General features: G+C 37.6%; 1 protein-coding gene across 2 annotated transcripts in view; it reads right to left on the bottom strand.

Moving 5' to 3' along the window:
- Positions 1–22681, bottom strand: part of Rspo2 (R-spondin 2) — a 130864-nt gene that overhangs the window by 50646 nt on the left and 57537 nt on the right. For both annotated transcript variants that reach the window (XM_075961066.1, XM_075961065.1), the window contains exon 3: positions 10843–11031. In XM_075961066.1, coding sequence (XP_075817181.1) covers positions 10843–11031 — 189 coding nt within the window. The remainder of the gene's footprint in view (positions 1–10842; positions 11032–22681) is intronic.

Genomic DNA, 22681 nt, shown 5'->3' with positions numbered 1-22681 from the left:
GTTTCAATTTATGAAATCTCCTTGTCTGGCACAGAGCTGGACATGAGTGGAATTTTAGCACATGCCAAGTAAACAAATCTCAAATGCCATTGACAAACTCAATTTATTATCTGCATACTAAGTATGAGATTGCTAGCATGTACACTATACGCATCTCAGATATGAAAAGCATGAGAAACAAAACAAAATAAACTATCCTCACCAGCCATAGAGAACTGTAAATCACGCAGGAATACCTAGTAAATATCTGAAAACAATTAGAATAGAGAAAGGAAAGACCCAAGTGAAGCAGGTAAAACATCCTGTGGATGTTGGCCTGTTTTAGTTAAATTTACTTTTAAAAGACAGAGGAAACTAGAACCCTGACAAGGCAAGGTTGTGGAAGCACTGGAGAAAACGCACATAGCTGGTGATTGGCCCAGGGAAGAGTAGGCTGAATAGGGCACAGGTGAGAGATGGGGATGCTTCCTTCTATCTATGAGGGTTTTAAATACTTAAATAGCAATTGACATTATTAAGAAACTAATAATGGGTTGCATTAAAGATTAGGGACTTGATGTGCCTTAGAGACTGGTTCTGTTAGATACCCAAGCACAAGAGCAAACTGACCATAATAGTGCCTGGACAAATAGAAACCCATAGGTTCTTGGAGACCTGATGGATGAGTAACCTCGGGATCTTCTGCCTGCTTTAAAGAAAGGCACTTTGGCAAGCAACTGAGTAGTAACATGACTATCTAATACTAGAAGGGCTATAGTGTGTGTGTGTGTGTGTGTGTGTGTGTGCGCGCGCGCGTGTGCGTGTGTATCTGTGTCTCTGGGTCTGTATGTGGAGAGTTTCAGAAAGTTAACCTCACTGAAGGACAAGTTTAAAAGAAAGCATTTAGAACCCTAGTAGTAAAATTGATGCCCTGTAGTAAAATTGATGACTATCTTAAATATCACAATAGAACCTACATCCAGCAACTAATGGAAACAGAGGCAGAGACCTGTAGCCGAGCAATGGGCTGAACTCCCAAAGTCTAGTTGAAGAGTGAGGAGAGTAAGAATATAAGCAAAGAGGTTAAGACTATGATGGAACACCCACTGAAACAGCTTACTTGAGCTAATAGGAGCTCACCAACTCCAGATGGACAGAAAAGAAACCAACATAGGTCCAAACTAGTCCCTCTGAATACCGGTGACAGTTGTACAGCTGGGGCAGACTACAGAGCCACTGGCAATAGCACCAGGATTTATTCCTACTGCTTGGACTCACTTCTTGGGAACCTATTCTCTTTGTATGGATACCTTGTTTAGCCTAGATATAATAGGAAGGGCCTTAGATCTTCCCCAAAGCAATGAAATGGGCTTACCCTCTCTGAGGAGTGGGGTGGAGGGAATGGAAGGAGGGGAGGGAGTGGGAACTGGGATTGGTATGTAAAGTAAAAAAAAAGATAAGTTTGATTTTTAAAAATAAATAAAAATTTAAAGATAATATATTTCTAATATTGCTAGTACAAAAATCTCACAGTATGGATTGATGAAAACTACAATTCAAAAGCTAAAAATCACAATATTTTGCAATAGAGTCTAGCTACACACAGCTCATCAGGGGTGTGAGATCATTTCAGATTAAAGAAAATAAAGGGCAGCCCTCGACTTTTCATACTTACAGCTGAATGACTTGCAGGGTAGTATAGAAAACCAGCATTACTAAGTTAATGGACAATCCTGCTGAAGTCTGGGAGAAACCCAGTTGAAATGGTTCAAGTCAAAACTGCTTCTACCAGGGAGCATACTTAGCACAGATGCCACCCAAGTATCCCGAGTACAGAACAGGGTACAAGGGCTCAGAGGCAGAACTGAGTATGATGAGAAAGCAGAGGCTATTACAGCAGTGCTATGGTCAGCTGACCTGAGGACAGTTATTTCATCACTCTTACGGAACAGTGGACAACTTAGTAAGACTATGATTCTCTTTATCTTCGTGACCCAAAATAAGAGTAATTTCAGCCTTCATTTCATAGGTCTGTCAGGATTGTTCAGAAGCTTCACACGGTACCTTCCTGTGTAGCCAAGGTTGATCTTGCACTTGACCTTATCCAGCCTCAGCCTCTTGATGTAGAGTTACAGGCATGCACCCCCATATGCTAGGCATACTTTATTTTGATGCCTAGAAATACAAATGCTATCAAAATAATTGTCTTCACAGGCTCATTTTAAAGTTAAGTCTTCCGAATTTACAGTGCATAAGCACCAAATTCAAATTTGTGAATTATATGGGTAGTACCTTCTCTGAATCTTAAACGGTATATCTTTTCTACATGCAAAAGAAGGAAAACAAAATAAACACTGGCTATGACCAAAAGCTTAGTAGACAAATACAGACATGGGCTCTGTCTCTCACAGTTCAAGTGCTGCATATTTCAAATTGTCCTGCAAACAAATGAGATGAAGAAGAGCCTATCTTTTGGGAAATGCAAGGCTTTGTTTTAAAGGGATTTGTATTTCCATTTAAGGAAGATAGGAGAGACAACCACCTCAAAGTAAAATTGACAGGAAGACAATTTTAAATTATAAAACAAATTCATATTTCATATCAGATTTCCAATTCTTGCCAGCAGCAGGTTCCTCATCTTTGTTACTCCTTGTGCTTTTCCTATTTTGGTAACTTGTCAACCCTATCATATTAAGGTGAAACCTTAACAGTATAATAAACTTCAGACATGAGTCCCCACTGAAATTTGCCAAGTCTTGGAAAAGGCAATTTTCTCTGCCCAGATGAAAAGAAACGCTATATACATCTTACTCTCCACTCAACCTCCACCCAAGGCAAACAAGAAGAATCTCTCAATACCTTCACACTCCAAACAGGCTTAGGGCAGAGGTACAGGCTTGAGAGTAAATATCTTAGAATATATATATAGACCTTAAGGTCTCTGTCAACTACTCAACTCCATTAGAACACAAAGAAGCCACGACTCAAACATCAAAAAGCATAGCTGTTTTCCAATAAAGCTTCACTCAGACACATAATCACAAGTGAAAGTTATGTCCCATGCATCATCTTCATGTTTCTTTTTTTCTCTGGCACTTAAAGCTCTAAAAGTTTTCCCTTAACCAAGGCCCTGACACACACGATGGCAGGCCAGAATGTGACCTTGGTTGAATTTTACTGAGTTCTGACTTTAGCGAACAGTTTCACTTATAAACATCAAGTAGAAGCATCTTAACTTAGGGACGCAGAATGAGTCTGAAATCCACCATCAACTCTACACGTAGTGAAAACACACAGAGATTTGGTGATCTCCACACGAGAAAATGACTTTGATCAGCCATCAACAGGGATATACTGTCTTGCTGTAGTAAGTGTCTCATCCCCTGCTTGCTATGTCACTGGCATGTGAATGAAAGGGCTGGTTGATAAAAGAGGGAGAGAATCTAAAAACAAAATGTTTAGAGTGAAAGCAATATAAATTTACTTCTAGTTCTACTATTTTTAACTAGCTATCTGTCATCTGTTATCTTTAACTCTGTGTAACCATCCAGTTCAACGACAGAAGGAAATAGAAACTCTAACCACACCATACAGTAGAAGCCAATCTTCAGGTTGGTCAGTAGATGCTTCCAAAGGTCTGCTTTCACTGTCCATGACAATGCTCTGACAACATTTCTAAGCACTTTAGCAGCAAGGGAGAAGTTCCACAAGTGCTTTAGAAAACTATACCATGTCCGGTCAATGCCTTACTTTTTAGAGAAGCATACAATCCAAGGAAGCATGAGCCTTTTGAAATGAGTAATGTTGGGGCCACAGAGATCGCTCTTCATGTTGACCCAAGTTTAGTTCCCAGCAGTCCCACTGCAGGTGAAAATTGCAAAATACTGGAGGGAAATTACTAATTAGAACTTTGATGATGCCAGACTTGGTGAAAAATGCCTATAAAACAAACAATCTGAAGGTTAAAGCAAGAGAACTGCAAGAATTGAGACAAGTTTGTGTAAGGGGGGGTTGCTCGCTCATTTCCTGAATGCTCAGTCCTGAATAATCACACCGACACTATTTTGATTCCAAGACTGTTTGGCCAATGATTTGTGCATAATTCTAGCTATCTATTTTAAATTAACCCATTTCTATTAATCTGTGTATCACTCAAGGCTGTGTCTTACCAGTAAAGTTCTGTTCTGGCATTTTTCTCCTTCTGCAGCTACATGGTGTCTCCTTGACTCCACTTACTTCTCTCGACATCTCTGTTTGGATTTCCTGCCTGGCTTTGCTCTGCTAAGCCACTGGCTAGAACAGCTTCATTAATTAACCAATGGTAATAAAACATTCACAGCACACAGAGGGGAATCGCACATCAAGTTTGGGCTATGTGGGGAGATGCTGTCTCAAAACAAATGACAAATAATTACAACAAACCTTAATATATCCTATCAAATTATTGATGGCTTAGCCGTACTGCTTCCCGTCACAATCAGAAAAGTATAACTGGTAGGAAAACCAGTTTTGATCTTTCAAAACCATGCATTTTTATATAACTTAACTGCTTTAAACAGTTATTAAATAATTATAATTTGAAACAGCAAAGAGAAAGAATTCTAGTTTTATTTTTGTGGCTGTGATAAATGTTCTAACAAAAGAAACTAAGATTATTGAAAGATTTCTTGGGCTTACAATTCAAGGTTACAGTCTATCCTTACGGGGAATATTAAAGTGGGAATTCAAGTAGAAAACCCACATCATATCCACACTCAAGAACTGAGAGAAATGAATGCACTTCTGTTGTCTGCTAGACTGCTTCTCTCACTTAGCTTTCTTCTGTCCAATACAGGGAATAGTTCTGCCCACGATGGGCAGGGTCTTCCTAATTACCAACTGAGACAAGGCCTCCACAGACTTGCCCACAGGTGAGCCTGATATAAAAAATTCCTCAACTGTTACTCTCTTCCTAGGTAACTCTAGGTCAAGATAAGTTGATAAGTAACAGAACACAAAGAGCATTAGTTTTTTTACTTCAACAACATGACAGATGAGTGAGGGGATTAAATACTCACACTGAGATAAACAGATAATGTATATTAATGTATTGCATAATACGCTGTATGTACAAGGTTTGTGCCAACTTAAAGCATTTCAATTTTTAAAGATTTATTTTTATTTGTGTGTATGTGTGTGTGTGTGAGTGTGTGTGAGTGTGTGTGTGTATGTGTGTGTGTGTATGTGTGTGTGTGTGTGTATGAGTGTGTGTGTGTGAGTGTGTGTGTGTATGAGTGTGTGTGTGTGCTCATGCACACATGCCACATGTGCATGGGTACATGTGAAGGTATTTTAAATCCTTTACTAGCTCAACTTCATATCTAAAGTCAAGCTTAGACTCTTGATTTACAAGCTTACAAGCTTGACTTAGATCTTATTAAACTTACCTATCTGTCTCTAGGCCTATGTTCATGCGTGTCACTTATCTCCCCAACCTGCAATCAATAAAGAAACCAGAGCAGGACGCTCTGTGTTTTCAGTGTCTAACATGACACTGGGAGCTGACACAATGATGTACTGTGATAGATGTGTCTGCTGAAGGACCAGAACATTTGAGATTCAATTTCTACCCTTTCAGAATATATACTCAAACAGGATCCTCTCTGTGTATCTTAATGCAAGCATATGCTTTTGTTACAAATAGTTCACTTTAGATTATCAAATATTTCCAACTTAGACATCAGTTTATTGTATAATACAGTAAAGAGCTCATGCCCCACTCTTTATTCATGCATATTCCTTAACTATTAACCATGCAGATATGACGGCTACAAAGAAAAAGTGAACAGAACACTAAAGCAACTGGACTTAAGAACAGTAAGTTACAATGAGAAGAATAACTTTAAGAGGAACTACCAAAAGATTTTATTCTTTTACTGTGACGGTTTTATAGATAGGCTCAGGAAGAGCACGGGCCAACTCTCATTCCAGAGTGTGTTATGTAAACGGTTCTAGCTTACAAAGCTAGTTACTGGCAGAACACACTGGAGAACCCAAGATTCCTTCTAGTACAATCTTCTTTCAAATGTGATTTGCCACAAATTGATTTTGACCATTAGAAAATAAGACTGACATGAACTACTTAATGCAATTTGAAACTGGCTGTTTATTCCTGAAAACCATATAAGTTTTTCTAATACTTTTATTTATAATTGTGCACAGTTATTTTGTCTGTACTTTATTGTTCATTTTTTGGTGTTTTGAGACAGGGTTTCACTGTATAACAGCGCTAACTGTCTGGAACTTGCTCTGTAAACCATGCAGGCCTTCAACTCACAGATATCCTCCTGCCTCTGCCTCCCAAGTTCTGGGACTTAAAGTGTGCACCACACTGCCCAGCTCATGTTCATTTTCTAAGGAACAACACAATGAAAAAATATTCCACTATGAGTCAATGTTCTCGAACAGGATGAGTATCTTGCTGACTACTGGAATAGTTTGGGAGCCATGGATTTCTTTATAAACCAAAAGATCTATACATGTTTGCAGGAGAAGGAGAGAAACAGAATCAGAAGGTTTAAATGGAAAAGAACTAGGAGAGACAGAGGAAGACAGGGATAATGTAGATCAAACTCTTCCAGACCCATCCATGAATACATCAATCATCTATCTCTATCATTTATCTGTCTGTCTGTCTGTCTATCCATCCATCCATCTATCCATCCATCTATCTATCCATTTGTCTATCTATCCATCTGTCTATCTATCCATCTATCTACCTACCTATCTACCAATCTAATCTCTACCTTTTAATTAAATATAGCTTTTCCTTCCTTGAACAGGCTATGCATGTCTTTGAATACAATACAACACACACACATTTGATGGAGGAAGGTCATTGGTTAAATAAAAAGAAACTGCTTGGTCCTCATTGGTTAGAAGATAGGTGGGAGGAGTAAATAGAACAGAACGCTGGGAGGAAGAGGAAGTGAGCTCAGACTTGACAGCTCTCCTCTCGGGAGCAGACGCCTCAGCAGAGACACCATGCCCTGCTCCTGGGCAGATGCACACGATGAAACAAGCCGCCAGGTCAGACATGCTGAGTCTTTCCCGGTAAGACCGGTGCACACAGATTATTAGAGACGGGTTGATTGGGATATCAGAATTAGCCAGTAACGGCTAGAGCTAAAGGGCCAAGCAGTGATTAAAAGAATACAGTGTCCGTGTAATTATTTCGGGGCATAAGCTAGCTGAGCAGGCGGCCGGGGTGCTGGGAACTCAGCCCCGCCGCCCCTATTACTACACACATTCATTGAGGGGAGAAATTTACCAGTGAAAGTATTTTTATTTTCACAAAACACTATATCTAAGACTATTTTGAAATGTGTTGTTATTACTTGTTAACTCTCATAATGCAAAAAGAATGGCTAATGTTTACATTACTCAGTCTATAAAATGAATACCTGAGGTATATTGTAAACTACTTCCTATTAAGTGATCAAGAGAAGAAATAACATTATTAGCAGTGACTCTACTAATTCAATGAAAGGCATAAAAGATATTGAAAGGGAGTTTTCACCTGATAACATAAAAGCACCATGGAAGACACAATTTATCACCTTTCTATATCACACATTTAACAGCTGCTTAGATTGCATCAATTTTTCATGTCAGGTGAGGTGGCTCACACCTGGAAGACCTGCATGGGTGGCAGGCATAAGTAAGGATAGGAGGACCTACCATGATGTCAACAGTGAATCCAGGTTATACAGTGAGTTCCAGGCTCGCCTGGGCTACAAGGAAAACCTATCTAAGGCTAGCCTGTCATTAGGTAGTCTCATTCAATCTACTCAGAATAGCTTCTCATCATTATACAGTAAAACTGTACCTAACCACTTATATTTTTTATGGATGGATAATAGTTTCTTAATATCTTTATTTTATTTTCTATTCATAATACTCATTCCTAAAAACAGAAAACACCTACAGTCTTCATATATACCATCCCTTTTCACTACACCTAGCTTCCAAACTTTGGAAAGGGAATGATAACCAGTTTAGGTAACTTCATTCAGAAAATGGAAATACACAATCAGCTTTGCACTATTTAAACAATTGAGGGGGGAAAAATGTATGTATCAGAGAGGTTGGCACAGAACACAAACTAAACAATAGAGTTTATGTGCCATACAGTCACTTGATTATCTGTGCTTTAACTAAACGAGACGACATCTGTGTATTGGTTACAAATCAGGATAGTGGTTAGAATGAGAAAAGAGAGAATACTGAATAAGAGTGACTGAGTCCGGAAACATTCTTTTTAATCCCATGGTTACATGTACCACTTCTCTTTGTGGCATTTGAATCTGATATTTCACTTAATTTAAAAAAAAACTTTTTAAAATAGGAGAAAGAAGGAAGTTTACATTTTCTGTCAACTATACTAAGTGTGAGCATTCACACTAATAATAAATGTCTAGCTTCATGTGAAGTAAAAGCATATTAAAACAAAAAATCACTTTATACATTTTTCATTAATTCCTAGGTATTTACAAGGCAAAAATGTCTGCTGTTAGTTGAGATATGAGCCGACACCTGTACTATATACCTATCCAAATTTCCACAAGATTGGGATAATATTTTCCTGAAGATTTCAAGATGTGCATTGTAGTGAAATCAGACAAATATGTAAAAGTATGTATGAAAATGGAATAAAGAAACCTTTTTAAATGAACATCGCTCAGTGAGTTGCCAGGAGGTAATAGCTAAATGTGTGTGCCAATCCCAGAGAAGTATGTACAACTATGTTAAACGGCATGAAAAAGTCTGTAACTTAAGTTAAAATAAGCCACAAGTGTGACACTTTCTTAAGGAGGGGAAGACACCACTGTGCAGAGAAAGGCATGCTCAAAGACAGAAGCCCAAGTGTTAGCTTTTGGGATCTTTGGGAAATTTTTTACTTTTGGTTTTTCAGATGCATTGCACTAAAATTCATTTCTAAGCTTCCTAAACGAGGAATACATAACAACGTAAACCTGGCGCTTCTGTGCAAATCAATTTGCTAACAAATGAGAAAGAGAAACTCTGACAGGAACATCATGTAACATAATATCCAGGACAATAGAAGCTTAAATTACCTCACTTCAGTAAGCTACTCAAGTGATTTTCATGAGCGTGTATGAATTTTACAAATCTCACACTGTACATCCCAAGGAGCCAATGTCAGCCAACCTAGGGAGCAAAGTGTTCATTTGGAAGATAGTCACTTCACGCTTGCACCATTACTCTTCACAAAACATCACGATGAAGAGGCAAATTTCATTTAGAGAATTTTCCAAGCTACTGTTTAAAATTTATACTCGTCTATGATCAATCAATAATCTCAGTGAGAAGTGGCTGTAATCGCAAATTCTGTCTCTAACGAATTTTGTAATTTTATCCCATTCTCTAGATGCTGGCTAAAAACTAACGCAATAAACACAGAGACTGAAAATGAGAAAACAGCATAGAAGAACCATAACGACCTGATGCCATCTAGAGCAGCGTGAATGTTTGCCTGCTTCCCCTTTGCTTTGCAGAGTTTCCCTAATAAGTACTTCCCGCTTGTACCATATAAGTAATGATTGCCTATAGGTCAGTAGTCTCCAGCATTGATTACATTCACTTACAATACGTAAAACCATAGCAAGCCCATTCTCACATGTAGATTCTCCTTCCCAAACCTGATATGTGATCATTGCTCTCCACTTCCTAGAGCACGCCTGTGCACGCCTTCATCTGGAGTAGAGGGAAGCTGCTCACCCAGCAGGAATTTTTACCGAGACAACTGTGTTTACACCAGTTTGTGGAAGAACACTGTGAATTACGGTGCACACCCTCAAACAGTTATTAACAGCACCCCTTCTCACTCAGTAATTTCCCAGGTTGGGTAGGAAGTTGTAGAGCCAGACTGTCGCCCACACACAGTTCACAATGTGATAGCTCTAGAATTTAGAATACATGCTCCAAACGATCCTCTTCCAGCTTCATCACCTTGCACACACACTGAAAAGTGTGCACAAGCATAAAAATAAGTGTGCACAGGAGACCCAGATACTCAAATCCCACCAGAAGTTGCCTGAGGCAATCAGGACAGAAAACTGCTTCCAGGTGGATCCATTATCCTATGGATCATCAAATCACACACCTTTGAGATTTAAGATGTACTTAAAAATTCGATCAAACTATTAAAACGTGTTGTGAGTTATGTCCTTCTAACAGTCCAAACAATTTCATGAAACAAATGTATAGCCAATCTTCGTCTCAAACTACATATTTCTATCTTAGCAACTGGTACAAACTATTCATCCAGTTACTTGACTTTAAAAATGCCTAAAAAACACTAAACAGCTCCATTGCATCTTTATCAGCAATGGTGCTTTAAATAAGTTTATAATTTTATATATGCATATTTATATGTGTGTGTATATTTAGTTGGAGATCAAACAAAAGCAGGAATTACAAATCCAAAATAAAAGAAGAAACTATAAAATTAAGGTTAAATTAAAGATTATTTCCCAGGCATATTAAAATCTTTTGTGATTGGTTGGTTATTTTGTTTCCAAGTAATCATTTCTCCTTACGAAGTTCTATCTAGCAAGCATTTTTTTAGACTAATGTAATGAAAAATGGTTAACCTAAATCACTGGAGGAATGTGTGTGACTGTATGATATATGCCTACATAAAATATAAAGTAAAAGTTCTCTTGCGCTACCCTATTCATTATTGGAAGCTTTAGTTTAGACTAATCTACAGACCGTTACAAATATTTTCTCTAAAATACTTAGCACAATATCTAAATTGCACATCCAGTAAAACAGGATGGAGAAAAGTCAAATACTCACTTGCACATCTGTTCATATCTGGAGCTCGATGCCCATAGTACCCTGACGGGCAGGAATGCAGGCACTCTCCATACTGGCGCATCCCTTCTCTTCGAAGGAAGAAGAACAGTTTCTGTTGGCATCGGCTGCACCCATTGTCCTTTGAACAAGACAAACAACCCTTGCAAATGGGATTTGATACGTAACTAGCTGTAAGAGAGAAAGAAACAAAAATATTTAAGTATGAATGTCCCATCGCGAAAGAAAGATGTCTTGTGTTATAGACACAAGAGGTGAATCTGCTACTGTCAGCTTTCTAAGCCAAAATCACTTCTAACCATTTTCTAAATACTCATCTTTACACCTCCAGATGTATAGAACTCTCACCCTCAAAGAAACTTCTTTTTGAAACAGGTGAAGACTGTGAAAGAGATCCACACCTGGCCAAAACCTGGAGACTAAGTGACTGTTGAGTGAGAAAAAGTGGCCCATCTACAAAGCAAGACCTATACTCAACGCTCAGGGAACATCATGAAATGGAGGAAAGAAATATTCTAAGAGACAAGAGGCCAAGGATACCTGCTGATAGATCATGGCCCCTACATATGACAGGGAAAATTCGTCAATGAACTCTCAACAATATGACTGACTGAATAAAGCCAGCATCATGACACCAGTTGACATACCAGGGCAGACAGAGAAAATTCCACATGGCCCCACCCCTAGATGAGGATCCAAGCTGTTAGTGGCCTCTGATCAGCCGCCTCCGGGGGGAAATAATCCCATATAAGATTGTCTAATTCCAAGAAGTCAGCCCTAGACATACATACATACATATACACAAACATATATATACATACATACATATATATATATATATATATGTGAACAAAACTAAATGGATGTTGTGGTAATATATATTTAATATATTAATATATATACATGTGGGTGCATATATGTATGTGAATATACATTAATAATAATTAAAGAAAAGACTGTGAGCATGAGAAGATGGACACCAGACGTGTTAGAATATAGAAAGGGAGAGCAAGAGTTATATAGATGCAGTGGTCATGAGAAATTCTCAAAAACAAAACTATTAAAAAAGAAGTCTCTGATTTACTCACATAGAAATATAAGCAAATATCCTCACCCTGGAGAAGGAAACACTTTATTTTTTTTTTTTTTTTGATTTTTGAGACAGGGTTTCTCTGTAGTTTTGGAGCCTGTCCTAGAACTAGCTCTTATTGACCAGGCTGGCCTCAAACTCAGAGATCTGCCTGACTCTGTTTCCCAAATGCTAGGATTAAACGCATACACCACCACTGCACAGCCCCTTATATTTTAAGAGTATAAGAAAAAAAACCAATATTTTCATTTTTAGAACTTAAAAACCAAAATTTGAATTTAATATTAACACAAGACCAGAAAAGAATTCAAAACTAAATCTCCTAAGGTTCTTCATTACCAATTAGAAATACCAATAAATTTAGCCTGGCAGTGGTGGTGCATGCTTTAATACCAATATCAGGAAGCAGAAGTAGTAGGTGGATTTCTGTGAGTTCAAGGCCAGCCTGGTCCACAAGAGCTAGTTCCAGGACAGACAGGCTCCAAAACTACAGAGGACCTTATCTCAAAAAAACTAAAATAAAAGAAATAAAAAGAAAAGAAAGGATGACTAATACATTCAATCTTAAATTAAAATGCACTTGCTATAACTTTAAGGTATTTACCAAAACTCTATAAGGCACAGAATTGCTAAACCAACAAATAAACAAAATAGATGCATATCTTATTAGCAGGAAGAAAGAAACGGACATATTGTGGGATGTTCACATTATGAATGTAACTCAACAACAAAAAACTTAAGAGACTTGTAGAAAAGGCAGGCAGGAGGGAGACAGAAACAACTGGGGGGGGGAGACAATTAGAAGGTGTTATATACAAGTACAACACTGTCAAAAACATGTTAAATAAAAGTTAAATGAAGACAGGATTTTAGAACACAAAAATTGTCAAAACACAGCCACAACAGGAACAAAATTAATACACTGTATGTTGATGAAGAATCAAGACACATAGGAAAGAAGGAATGTCCTGGAAATGCATAAAAATGCTGTGCAGGCTAGAAATAAGAACACCTTGGGTCTCTGAAGGTGGAGAGCTGAGCTAGGAGGAGTTCTATTTCCTGAGTTAGTTTCTATGTAACAAATATCACAATGTGGTTTAGGTGACAGGAACTCATTCTACGTGGTGAAGATGAGGGCCCTGATGTTAAACACAGCATGCTTCTTCTGAATTCCTGGGACAAGCCTTTCTTCCTTCTCCTTGTTGCTGGTGGCCCCAGGCATTTCCTGGATGAGTAACTCCACCTATGACTTGGTCTTCTCCTGACTGGTTCCTCCAACACCTTCATAACTTTTTTCTGTCTCCTATAAATATCTCATGCATTTATAATCTCATAGGATAGGCTTGTTTTTTATATCCCTCACATCTGCCATGACCTTCTTTTCAACTGAGGTCACTTTCTAAAGCCCTAGGTAGACATGAATTTAGCAGGGAATAGTAGCCCACTATAAGGTAATATTAATACTCTCCATCTTCAGGGATTTATTACACAGCTCTATATTTACAAAGTTAATATGACCATGCAAGTGTAGCATATATTTTTGCACCCTTATAATTAATGTGTATGACTCATATGTAAACTGTAAGACAAGTTAGAAGGCTATACAATAACTTTATAATGCAATGACTTAGGGTTACATCTCCTTTAAGATTCTAGGAATTAGATCCTCACCTGTAAGTTATTTTCACTTTACTTTCCTGTCTATTTTTTCCTTTTATTGAATTTATGATGTCTTTTAATAAAGAAGTTCCATATAGCTTCTTTAACATTCCCAGTTACATTTGGAAAAGGATTTATTCTAATATTGTTCTTGGTGTCCTGAGCAAGTATGAGTTTTGGCAATCTTAGATCCAGTTGAACATTACTGTGTAATTAAGGAAAAACTCATGGGTAATAGAGTCCAGATAGCTGGGCGAACAGGAACAGAGATGGAATGTAGAAGCTGCAGTGGAGAAGAAAAACTGGCTGGGAAAAAAGCCAGCTGTCTCATTTTGAGACTTGCCCAAGAATGGGATCCATCTAAAGCACAGCACCCTGTGGAATGGCATTTAAAAGTTCTTGTGTGCACAACTAGGAGACTAAGGCAAAACCAGGAGCTGCTGGCAGATGCTGCTGCATCCAGAGCCCAGAACAAGGTCCTCTACAACCAGTGGGAGGAGTGTGCTGCCTACCTTCTACTGTTGGAATTAATTACAGTTTGAAAAAGGTTATTCACATCTCAGAGCTGGCTTTGAAGTGAGCGGAGAATTTGAAAGGTTTGTACTCATGAAAGAATGTTTAAGGAGCTTGTCTATCCCACACTGATCACAACTCAAGAGAAGCTGGACTTGGAGTTCATAGGTCAAACCAAGAGCACATTATCATCACAAATCATACTCCATAGTTAAGAAGGAAAGAGGAAAGGGAATTGCAGAACCAAGGGAATCAACACAAATTAAAGGCTTTTGTTTTGGTTTGGATTTGTATTTCGGAAGACTACTTTCATCTTGACCACAAGGATTTCAGAGTCAACAAATTCTGCCCCTGCATTTGTTTTTTGAAAGGTATTCTTAAAACTGTTAAAAAACACATTGCTTTAGTTACTTGAACTTTGACAGACTTAAACAATAAAAATGAATTAGGGAATCCTTACCATAGTCTGTATCTTCACTATCTTTATGACCTGACCCAGAAGGAATTCTCTTAAAGCAGAAGTGATAGGCCACACCCAAACATAAGTGCTCTGTTAACAGTTCCTCCAGTCCTGAACTTCTAACACAGCTCAGTCACAAAGGACAAGAACAAAAGTGTGTCCTGCAAGTTGAAGCTTCCTGCCCTGATCCTCAAATAGATCTTTAGTTTAATTGCCCTTCATTCCATATCAGTTATATCCACAGACTTCTGTCTGTGCATTGGAAATCAACACTTAGGAACAGTTCAACCAGAATATATCCACCCAGTCTATATAGTAACTATCCTAACTTTGTATCCAAGCACGGGCAAAACAGACACTTGGACGTGACTATTTTATCAAGGTCATAAGTCAAATGGCTTTGCCTATTGCTGTGAGATTTAATTCAAGTGTGCAGGTGGATAAACAGTTCTTAATTCCCAGCTTTGATGACCATGTTTATTTGTTTTTTTTCTGTAAGCTTCAACTCCTCCAACCTCGAAGCCTGCTGAGATCCAGAGCCTCATACTTCCAACCAAAACATGTTTCCAAATCTAGACCCACCCAAGACTGGAAAGATAAAACTCATTGCATGAAACATGGAGAAGACTCAAAAAGGCAATGGTGGTTCTGCATGAGGTCAAACACATACCCTTGGTATGTCTTAACCAAGGAGCAATACAACATTCCGAGTACTTTATCATGGGAAAAGGCAATATAGTTAGAACTTGTTCATAATTCTGTCTATCCAATTGTATTCTTTGGAAATTGCAAAATAAGTCTGGCCTTTTTATTAATCTTGATCATTATTAAATATATCCAGTTATCCATATTTTCATTTCATATGTAGTTGTTGAGTAGCCATCTGTTTCCAATATATTCCTGACAGTTTTTTAAAAGATCTCTGCTATTTCTGGAGTTAGTCCCTGGCCAACAAGACGAGGTCAAAATTCCTTCTAGGTAAAGGCATCCATTCTTGACAAAGGGACAGATGTCTACTCTGAAAATGAGGGAACTCAACAATGGGCTGTTGGCACTTTAACCACACTTCTTATTTGCTGATAAAACAATATTATTAGTTATGCAAACTTTTAAACTAAACAGTCAGTATGACTTTATTAATGAAGCTAATCATAAAATTGGTATTGTGCACACCCAGCCACAAGTCCAAGGTGTATATTAAAAATAAATAAAATGTGTGGCACCAACAATTTTCTGGAAATCCAATACAACTTAACTTGTAGCCATGAGCATGAAAACAGTGCTGTGAAAATCCACACACAAAGCAGCTCCACGAAGAACCCAAAGCCATGAGCCACGTAAGATTTGATTCAAATTCATAACTCCTATCTGGATACTTTGCTATTTTATGTGAAACTAAATATTTACCAAAAAAACACCATAAAACATGGAATGCAATTATGGATATAAAAATAACCTTTAATACTGGATGTTTACATCAGAATCACATAAGCTTATGTTTTAAATAGTTTAAATTTAGAATGTATTAAAATTTAGATAGACACTACTAGATGTCATCCAGTATAGTTTTAGAAGATAAAATAAACATAAATTTAATACAGAAAAAAATGGATAAACAAGGGAAAATCTTGTGCGAAAACTTCCAAGACTGTTAAACTTTTAAAGCACAGGTTCTCACCCTTACTCAGGCTGCAACACTTTAGTACAGTTCCTCATGTTATGCTGACCCCCAAACATAACATTACTTTTGTTGCTACTTCATAATTGTAATTTCGCTACTATTATGAATCATAATGTAAATAAGTATCTGATACAAAGGTTATCTGGCATGCAAACTCTGTGGAAAGGGTCATTTAACCACGGGATCTCAACCCAACAGATTGAGAACCACTGATCTCGAGGTAAACGATATTTTCTGTCCATTTCTCACCACGAGATTCTTCAACAGTAGTTTTTAAAATAAGGCTTAGACCAGATGGGGTCCCTGTGCTGAATGGGAAAGTGGACACAATCTACTATCTCTAGCTGATAACCACTAACGAAGGAAAAGCTAATTTTCTTCAACAGAGTCTCCCTGGGGCATACAACCCACTCTTAAGGCAGGCCCCATGGACAGCAGGACATGGTCAACACAAAATGAACTCGGTGGTATTTTTGGAGGTGTTTTGCTTTGTTTGTTTTATTCATAATACTTTAAGCTTTTTAAATTTTTTAATTTATTTTACTTTTAGCCTTAGAAGTCTTTTGCTTATATATTATGGTTTCTGATTTTTATGGGATTCCTATGTGTGCAATTGTGTGTCTGTTCATCCGTATGTATTTCTTGTGCCTTTCTTTGGCTCTTTTTGTTGGTTTGCTTGTTTGTTTTGTCCTATTCTAGTTTGTTTGTTTTTGCTTTTATCTTACTTTATTTAATTATTTAGATGTCTGCTTGCTTTCTAATGAGGGAGAAAAAGAAAGGGTGTGTATTTGGGAAGGATGGGGAGGTGGAGAAGATCTGGGAGGAGCTGAGGAAGGGGAAACATATAATCAGAATAAATTGTATAAAATTTCATTTTCAATAGGATATATAAAGGAAAACTAAAACAAAGAGTTAAAGTAACACAAAGCTGTGACTTCACACACAAGTACTAGAAATTGGTGTCCATTGATTAGCTAGAAATGCTATTGTTTGATAAATCTATTGTAGCTACCTAAAATATGTCAGTTACTAATTAAAGCTTGGGTTGTGCTTATCTCTAGAAGTACTCACTCAGAAAATAGTGTTTATACAATGAACAGCCCCCCAAAATATGGAATTTTTTTTACAGAAATGAATGTTTTCTTTTTTATTTTGCTTGTTTTGATTTTAGCTTCTTGAGATCAGCTCACTGTATAGCCCAGGCTAGACACCTGAGTCCACCCCACTAAGTGCTAAGAACAGGTATCAATATTCTTAACTACAGCAGAGCTAAAGGTCTTAAATTATATCATTTTTCTTCTAACAAACTATATGTCACTGTAGAAAAATTCAACACTAGAAGTTAGATTTTAAATTATGAAGGGGTTGAAGAGTTACAAATCTATTTAAGCACATGAAGTGCTAATATCTTCCAAAACATAAATCACTCCAATTATAAACCCCTAATCACCCTCAGCAGCAGCACTGTTCCAGCCACAAGCATCATAAATTGTCACTGCAGGGGAGCATGGATAACCGTGATTCACTACACCCACAGGATGGCTCATCACGTAAGATTTTTTAATACAGTTCAGGGAAACAGAAGGTCTTCAGGAAGCATGCATGCTTTACTACAAGTCAGTTAAGATGTCACCAAGAAGTTCAAAATACTCAGGAAGTGCAGATCTAGGAAAGACAACAGGAAAAATTGAGATTCCTTCTTACATGGCTCTGTTTAAGTGTGTAACAGGCCTGTCCAGAACGTGATAGACTCGGTATTTTTTCTTCTAAGTTACAAGTAACATACTTTATTAACATTCAGGAAAAGCTGCAAGACTAGAAGAGATGGGAAGACGATGCCAACAGTTGTCAGAGCAACAATTCATTGCACCTCAAGGAAAAGCAACACCCCTTCAATGTATTTCCCAAAAACCAGAAGCAAAGGAGAGAAGCCTACATTGTGTCGGGGGCGCCAGAAATGAGAACAAGCATCCGGAAACCATGTGGTCTGCAACACAAAACACTTTAAGTACTGTATCTGTACCAATCAGATTCAGATCCTCAAGAACAGACACTTCAGAGAAGCTAAAATCAGTGCTTTGGTGTGACAGATTTATGTACTGATCAACTAAGCACCATTTAGTCACACTGCAGCTTCCCCAGAATAATGAGTACAATTCGTATGTACATATTCAACTGAAGTAAATTGTGTTTAGAAATCCAAGTGCCCATAAACAGAAGAATGGGTAAATAAAACATGGTATAAGTACAGAATAAAGAAAAATAAAATTGTGCCATTTGTTTTTAAATGTATGCAGCTGGAGGTCATATTAAGCAAAATAGACTAGATGAAAAAAGATTAATATGAATATTTCATATTTTCTCTCATTTGTGTATCCTGCGATTCTTCTGTAGATATGGAAAGGCATTGTGTGTGCATGCACATACTTATTCACAATGGATAGCTTTAATTGTCAACTCAACACAACCTAGAATCGTCTGGAAAGACATTCAATGGGGCATTGTCTGCACTGGGTGGCACTGTGGCCATGTCCACTTACGATTGCCTTTTTTTTTTGAGACAGGGTTTTTCTGTATTTCTGGAGCCTGTCCTGGAACTAGCTCTTGTAGACCAGTCTGGCCTCGAACTCACAAAGATATGCCTGCCTCTGCCTCCCAAATGCTGGGATTAAAGGCTTGCACCACCACCACCCAGCGAGGACTGCCCTATTTAAGTGAACTGAATCAAGACCCAGTTCACCGTGGGCAGCCCCATTTCCTAGAGAGGCGAAGCTGAGCTCTAAAGAGGTGCAAAATTTAAGCTGAACACATCAAGCAAGCAGGTGAATATGGTTTCATTATTTTCTGCTCTTGGCTGTCTATGTGATGTGACCAAGTAGCTGAATTTCCCACCCTAACTTCCCCGCAATGATAGAATCGTAAACTGAAATAAATCCTTTTCACTTTTCTCTCCTAAAGTGCTTTCTGTTGGGATATTTTATCATAGCAATAGAAATGAAATTGGGAGGGAATGGAAGGAAGTGCCTATGATAGGAATGCATGATATACTTGAAAGGAAATGTCTGTATGAAACCCAACACTGTATACAATGAATACAAGCTAATTTAAAAAAAAAAAGTAAAAAAATACTTCAGAAAAAAATTTCTAAAAGTTGATATCAAAATTCAAGTTAAAAGACAAGACATCAGAGAGGGACAATCACCCACAGAGTACAATAAAACCTCTCAATTCAATATTTACAGTACCCATTAATGTTTAAGCACTTTCTGTAACCAATGCTTAATTTAGGAGTCCAAGCCTAAATTATTCTTCTTTGCCACCTGATACAACTACAGATCCCTACAGTGGATGTTAATTCTAACACAACAGAAAATGTGCCATGAAGGATGACAACACACTTACCCCAAACTACACTATTAAGACATGCAGACGGGCACACACACACACACACGGAAAGAAAAAAGAAAAACAAACCACCAACAGTGTAGACTCTTCAGGTGTGGATACCCTTAGTATTAATTATTGATTAAATAAAGAAACTGGGCTGGTACTGCTGGTCTTTACAAAGAAAAAGTGTGGAAACTGGTTCTTTTCAAAACAAAGGAAGAATCCTATCATATGCTCTATAAAATAAGCCACCTGCTAGAATCCACAAGAAAAAAAATAGTTTATTTCATGAAACTGTTCTAATGCCAAAGGAAAATCGTAAAGTTAGAATGCGTGTGACCCTCTAAGCCATGGTTAGAAACTGCTGTGCTGTGCGAATTACTCACGCTTAAACTTGGCTGATGCTTTAGCAACACACTTAACAAGACCCATGACAAAATATAGACACAATGTTGTGCTCATGGGAACCTCAACACGAGTAGATCTAAATATATACATTGATGAAGATTGTGAAACCACCACTTTCATATGGTCCCATGTTTATACAAGGAAATAATCCAATTATGTAAATAGACAAAAGTACTCATAAACCAAAAGTTGTGTTCCATAAAATATTTAAATGCTTCTTACACCAACACTATGTGAAAGCAGTTTTTGCAGTCTCCATGAGTACTGCAACATATGTGTCAATGTCTGGCCCATAATAATTGCCATATAATATGCAAAAGCTTCCCTTTTTCCTTGGCCAGAATTAAATTTAATTTAAAAGGGAGGAAAAGAGGGTATCACAGAGTCTATTCAACAACTCTATACACACCACCTACTTTCTAGAAAACACAATACTTGTTAACTCCTGCCCACACCTTCTTAACTTTTAGACCAATAAATGGAAAACAAACTAAATGGCTATCTGATGTCAAAAATAAAACCCACAAAAAGAAACAAACTCTGGATGCCCTGTGATATAGAGGTGGGAAACTTCCACTGGGTTTTTAAAGTAAGAATGAACACAGCCTTGTTAGCTCTGTTGTAAAGTTTTGAGCTTTAACGAAAACCACTAACAACATTTACATTTGGCAAAGATTATTCTGCAGGAGTTGTGGCTTTCACTTTCAATACTCTCGTGTTTTCCTGTGCGTCTCTAGCATGCGGTCATTGCTGGCAATAATCACCTGCGAAAGCAAGCACCAGGTGGATTCGCTACTAAATCTTCAGACATAAAAAGATTTCGTTTCCAATTTTTTTCAACAACTGGCCTACATTTGCTCTTTAGGAAAGCATTTTAATGAAAGCATTAATGAAATTAAAGCATTTGCTTGGTAGATATGCTTACTTCACAGTAATTCATACCGGGAACCCAAAATGAAATCTAACTATTCTAAGATGATTCTGTAAATTCAGACCAAGGAAAAGAAGAAAGGCAACACAAAGGGCAAAAGTAAAGAATTGTCACTGGAGAATATGGTACATGACAGGCCACATGGTCTTGCAATTTTGAAGACAATACTTATCATTCTGAATCTCTATGCACAGGAGTGAATAAACAAAGACTAAGAAACTTTCCTAAGGTCATAGAGCTCGAATCTAGCCCTCACCTTTTACTTCAAAAGCCATGGGTTCTGTTTCCCCACTAAGTAAAACGTATACAGCATTTAGAAAGAAAATGCATTAAGCATCGTGAAAATCATTACAACAACTTCCAGCAACACTTCCAAATAAAACTGCTGGTACATCAAAGAGCATGATAAGGGAAACTGAGTTACAGGTTTCTTCTGGCAGAAGTTAAAGAGAAACCTCCAAAACTATAAATGGAAAAGTCTTTAACTGTTTGGTTAGATAGCAAAAGGCCAGAACTTTTTAAGCAGGGAGCTCTACTTGACAAGTTCAAAGAAAACAAAAATCACCCTCAAACCATGCAATTTCCTGCAAATGGGCAATTCTCTTCACTGTCTTTGAAGACAGAGCCCATCCTGGCTACAGGGCCTTTGAAGTCACACAGAAAGCATACCTATGTAATTAGAAAACATCAGAACCCATTCAAATGGCCCAAACTGGAATCGAGGATGCACCAATGAGTGAGTGTGGACAGAACAGGTAACTTGCTCTGTGACCTGACTTGCCTCTACTCTCTCCAAGCTTGGAATCCAAAAGTAACCCAAATATACATTAATAGAAAACTGCTAATAGTATTTGATTACTCTCAAAAAGTATTCCTATACATAATCTACGTAGACACAGATAATAATACAAATATACAAGGCAACACAAATGTATAGTAAACACATATACAACCCCCTAGCCAAACTAATCAAATGGCAGAGAGAGAACACGCAAATTAACAAGATCAGAGATGAAAAGGGGGGCATAACCACAGACACAGAGGGAAATCAGAGAATCATTAGATCTTACTACAAAAGACTATATGCCACAAAATTGGAAAATGTGAAAGAAATGGACACTTTTTTAGATAAGTACCATATACCAAAATTAAATCAAGACTGGGTGAACAGTTTAAATAGACCTGTAAGTCGCGAGGAATTAAAAGCTATCGTCAGAAATCTCCCTACCAAAAAAAGCTCTGGACCAGATGGTTTCAATGCAGAATTCTACCAGAACTTCCAATAGGAGCTAATACCTATACTTCTTAACGTGTTTCACAAAATAGAAGCAGAAGAGTCATTGCCAAACTCCTTTTATGAAGCTACAGTCACCCTGATACCCAAACCACACAAAGACTTAAACAAGAAAGAGAATTACAGACCAATCTCACTCATGAACATCGATGCAAAAATTCTCAAAATACTGGCAAACCGAATTCAAGAACACATCCAAAAACTTATATACATTATGATCAAGTAGGCTTCATCCCAGGGATGCAGGGCTGGTTCAACATACGAAAATCTATTAATGTTATCCATCATATAAATAAACTGAAGGAAAAAAACCATATGATCATTTCATTAGATGCTAAAAAAGCATTTGACAAAATTCAACAAAATTCAACCCTTTATGATAAAGAGGTCTTGGAGTG

This window comes from Microtus pennsylvanicus, chromosome 2 (genome assembly GCF_037038515.1).
Source record: "Microtus pennsylvanicus isolate mMicPen1 chromosome 2, mMicPen1.hap1, whole genome shotgun sequence".
Classification (NCBI taxonomy): Eukaryota; Metazoa; Chordata; class Mammalia; order Rodentia; family Cricetidae; genus Microtus; species Microtus pennsylvanicus.
Note: the sequence above shows the minus strand (reverse complement) of the source record. Positions and strands in the feature narration are given on the sequence as shown.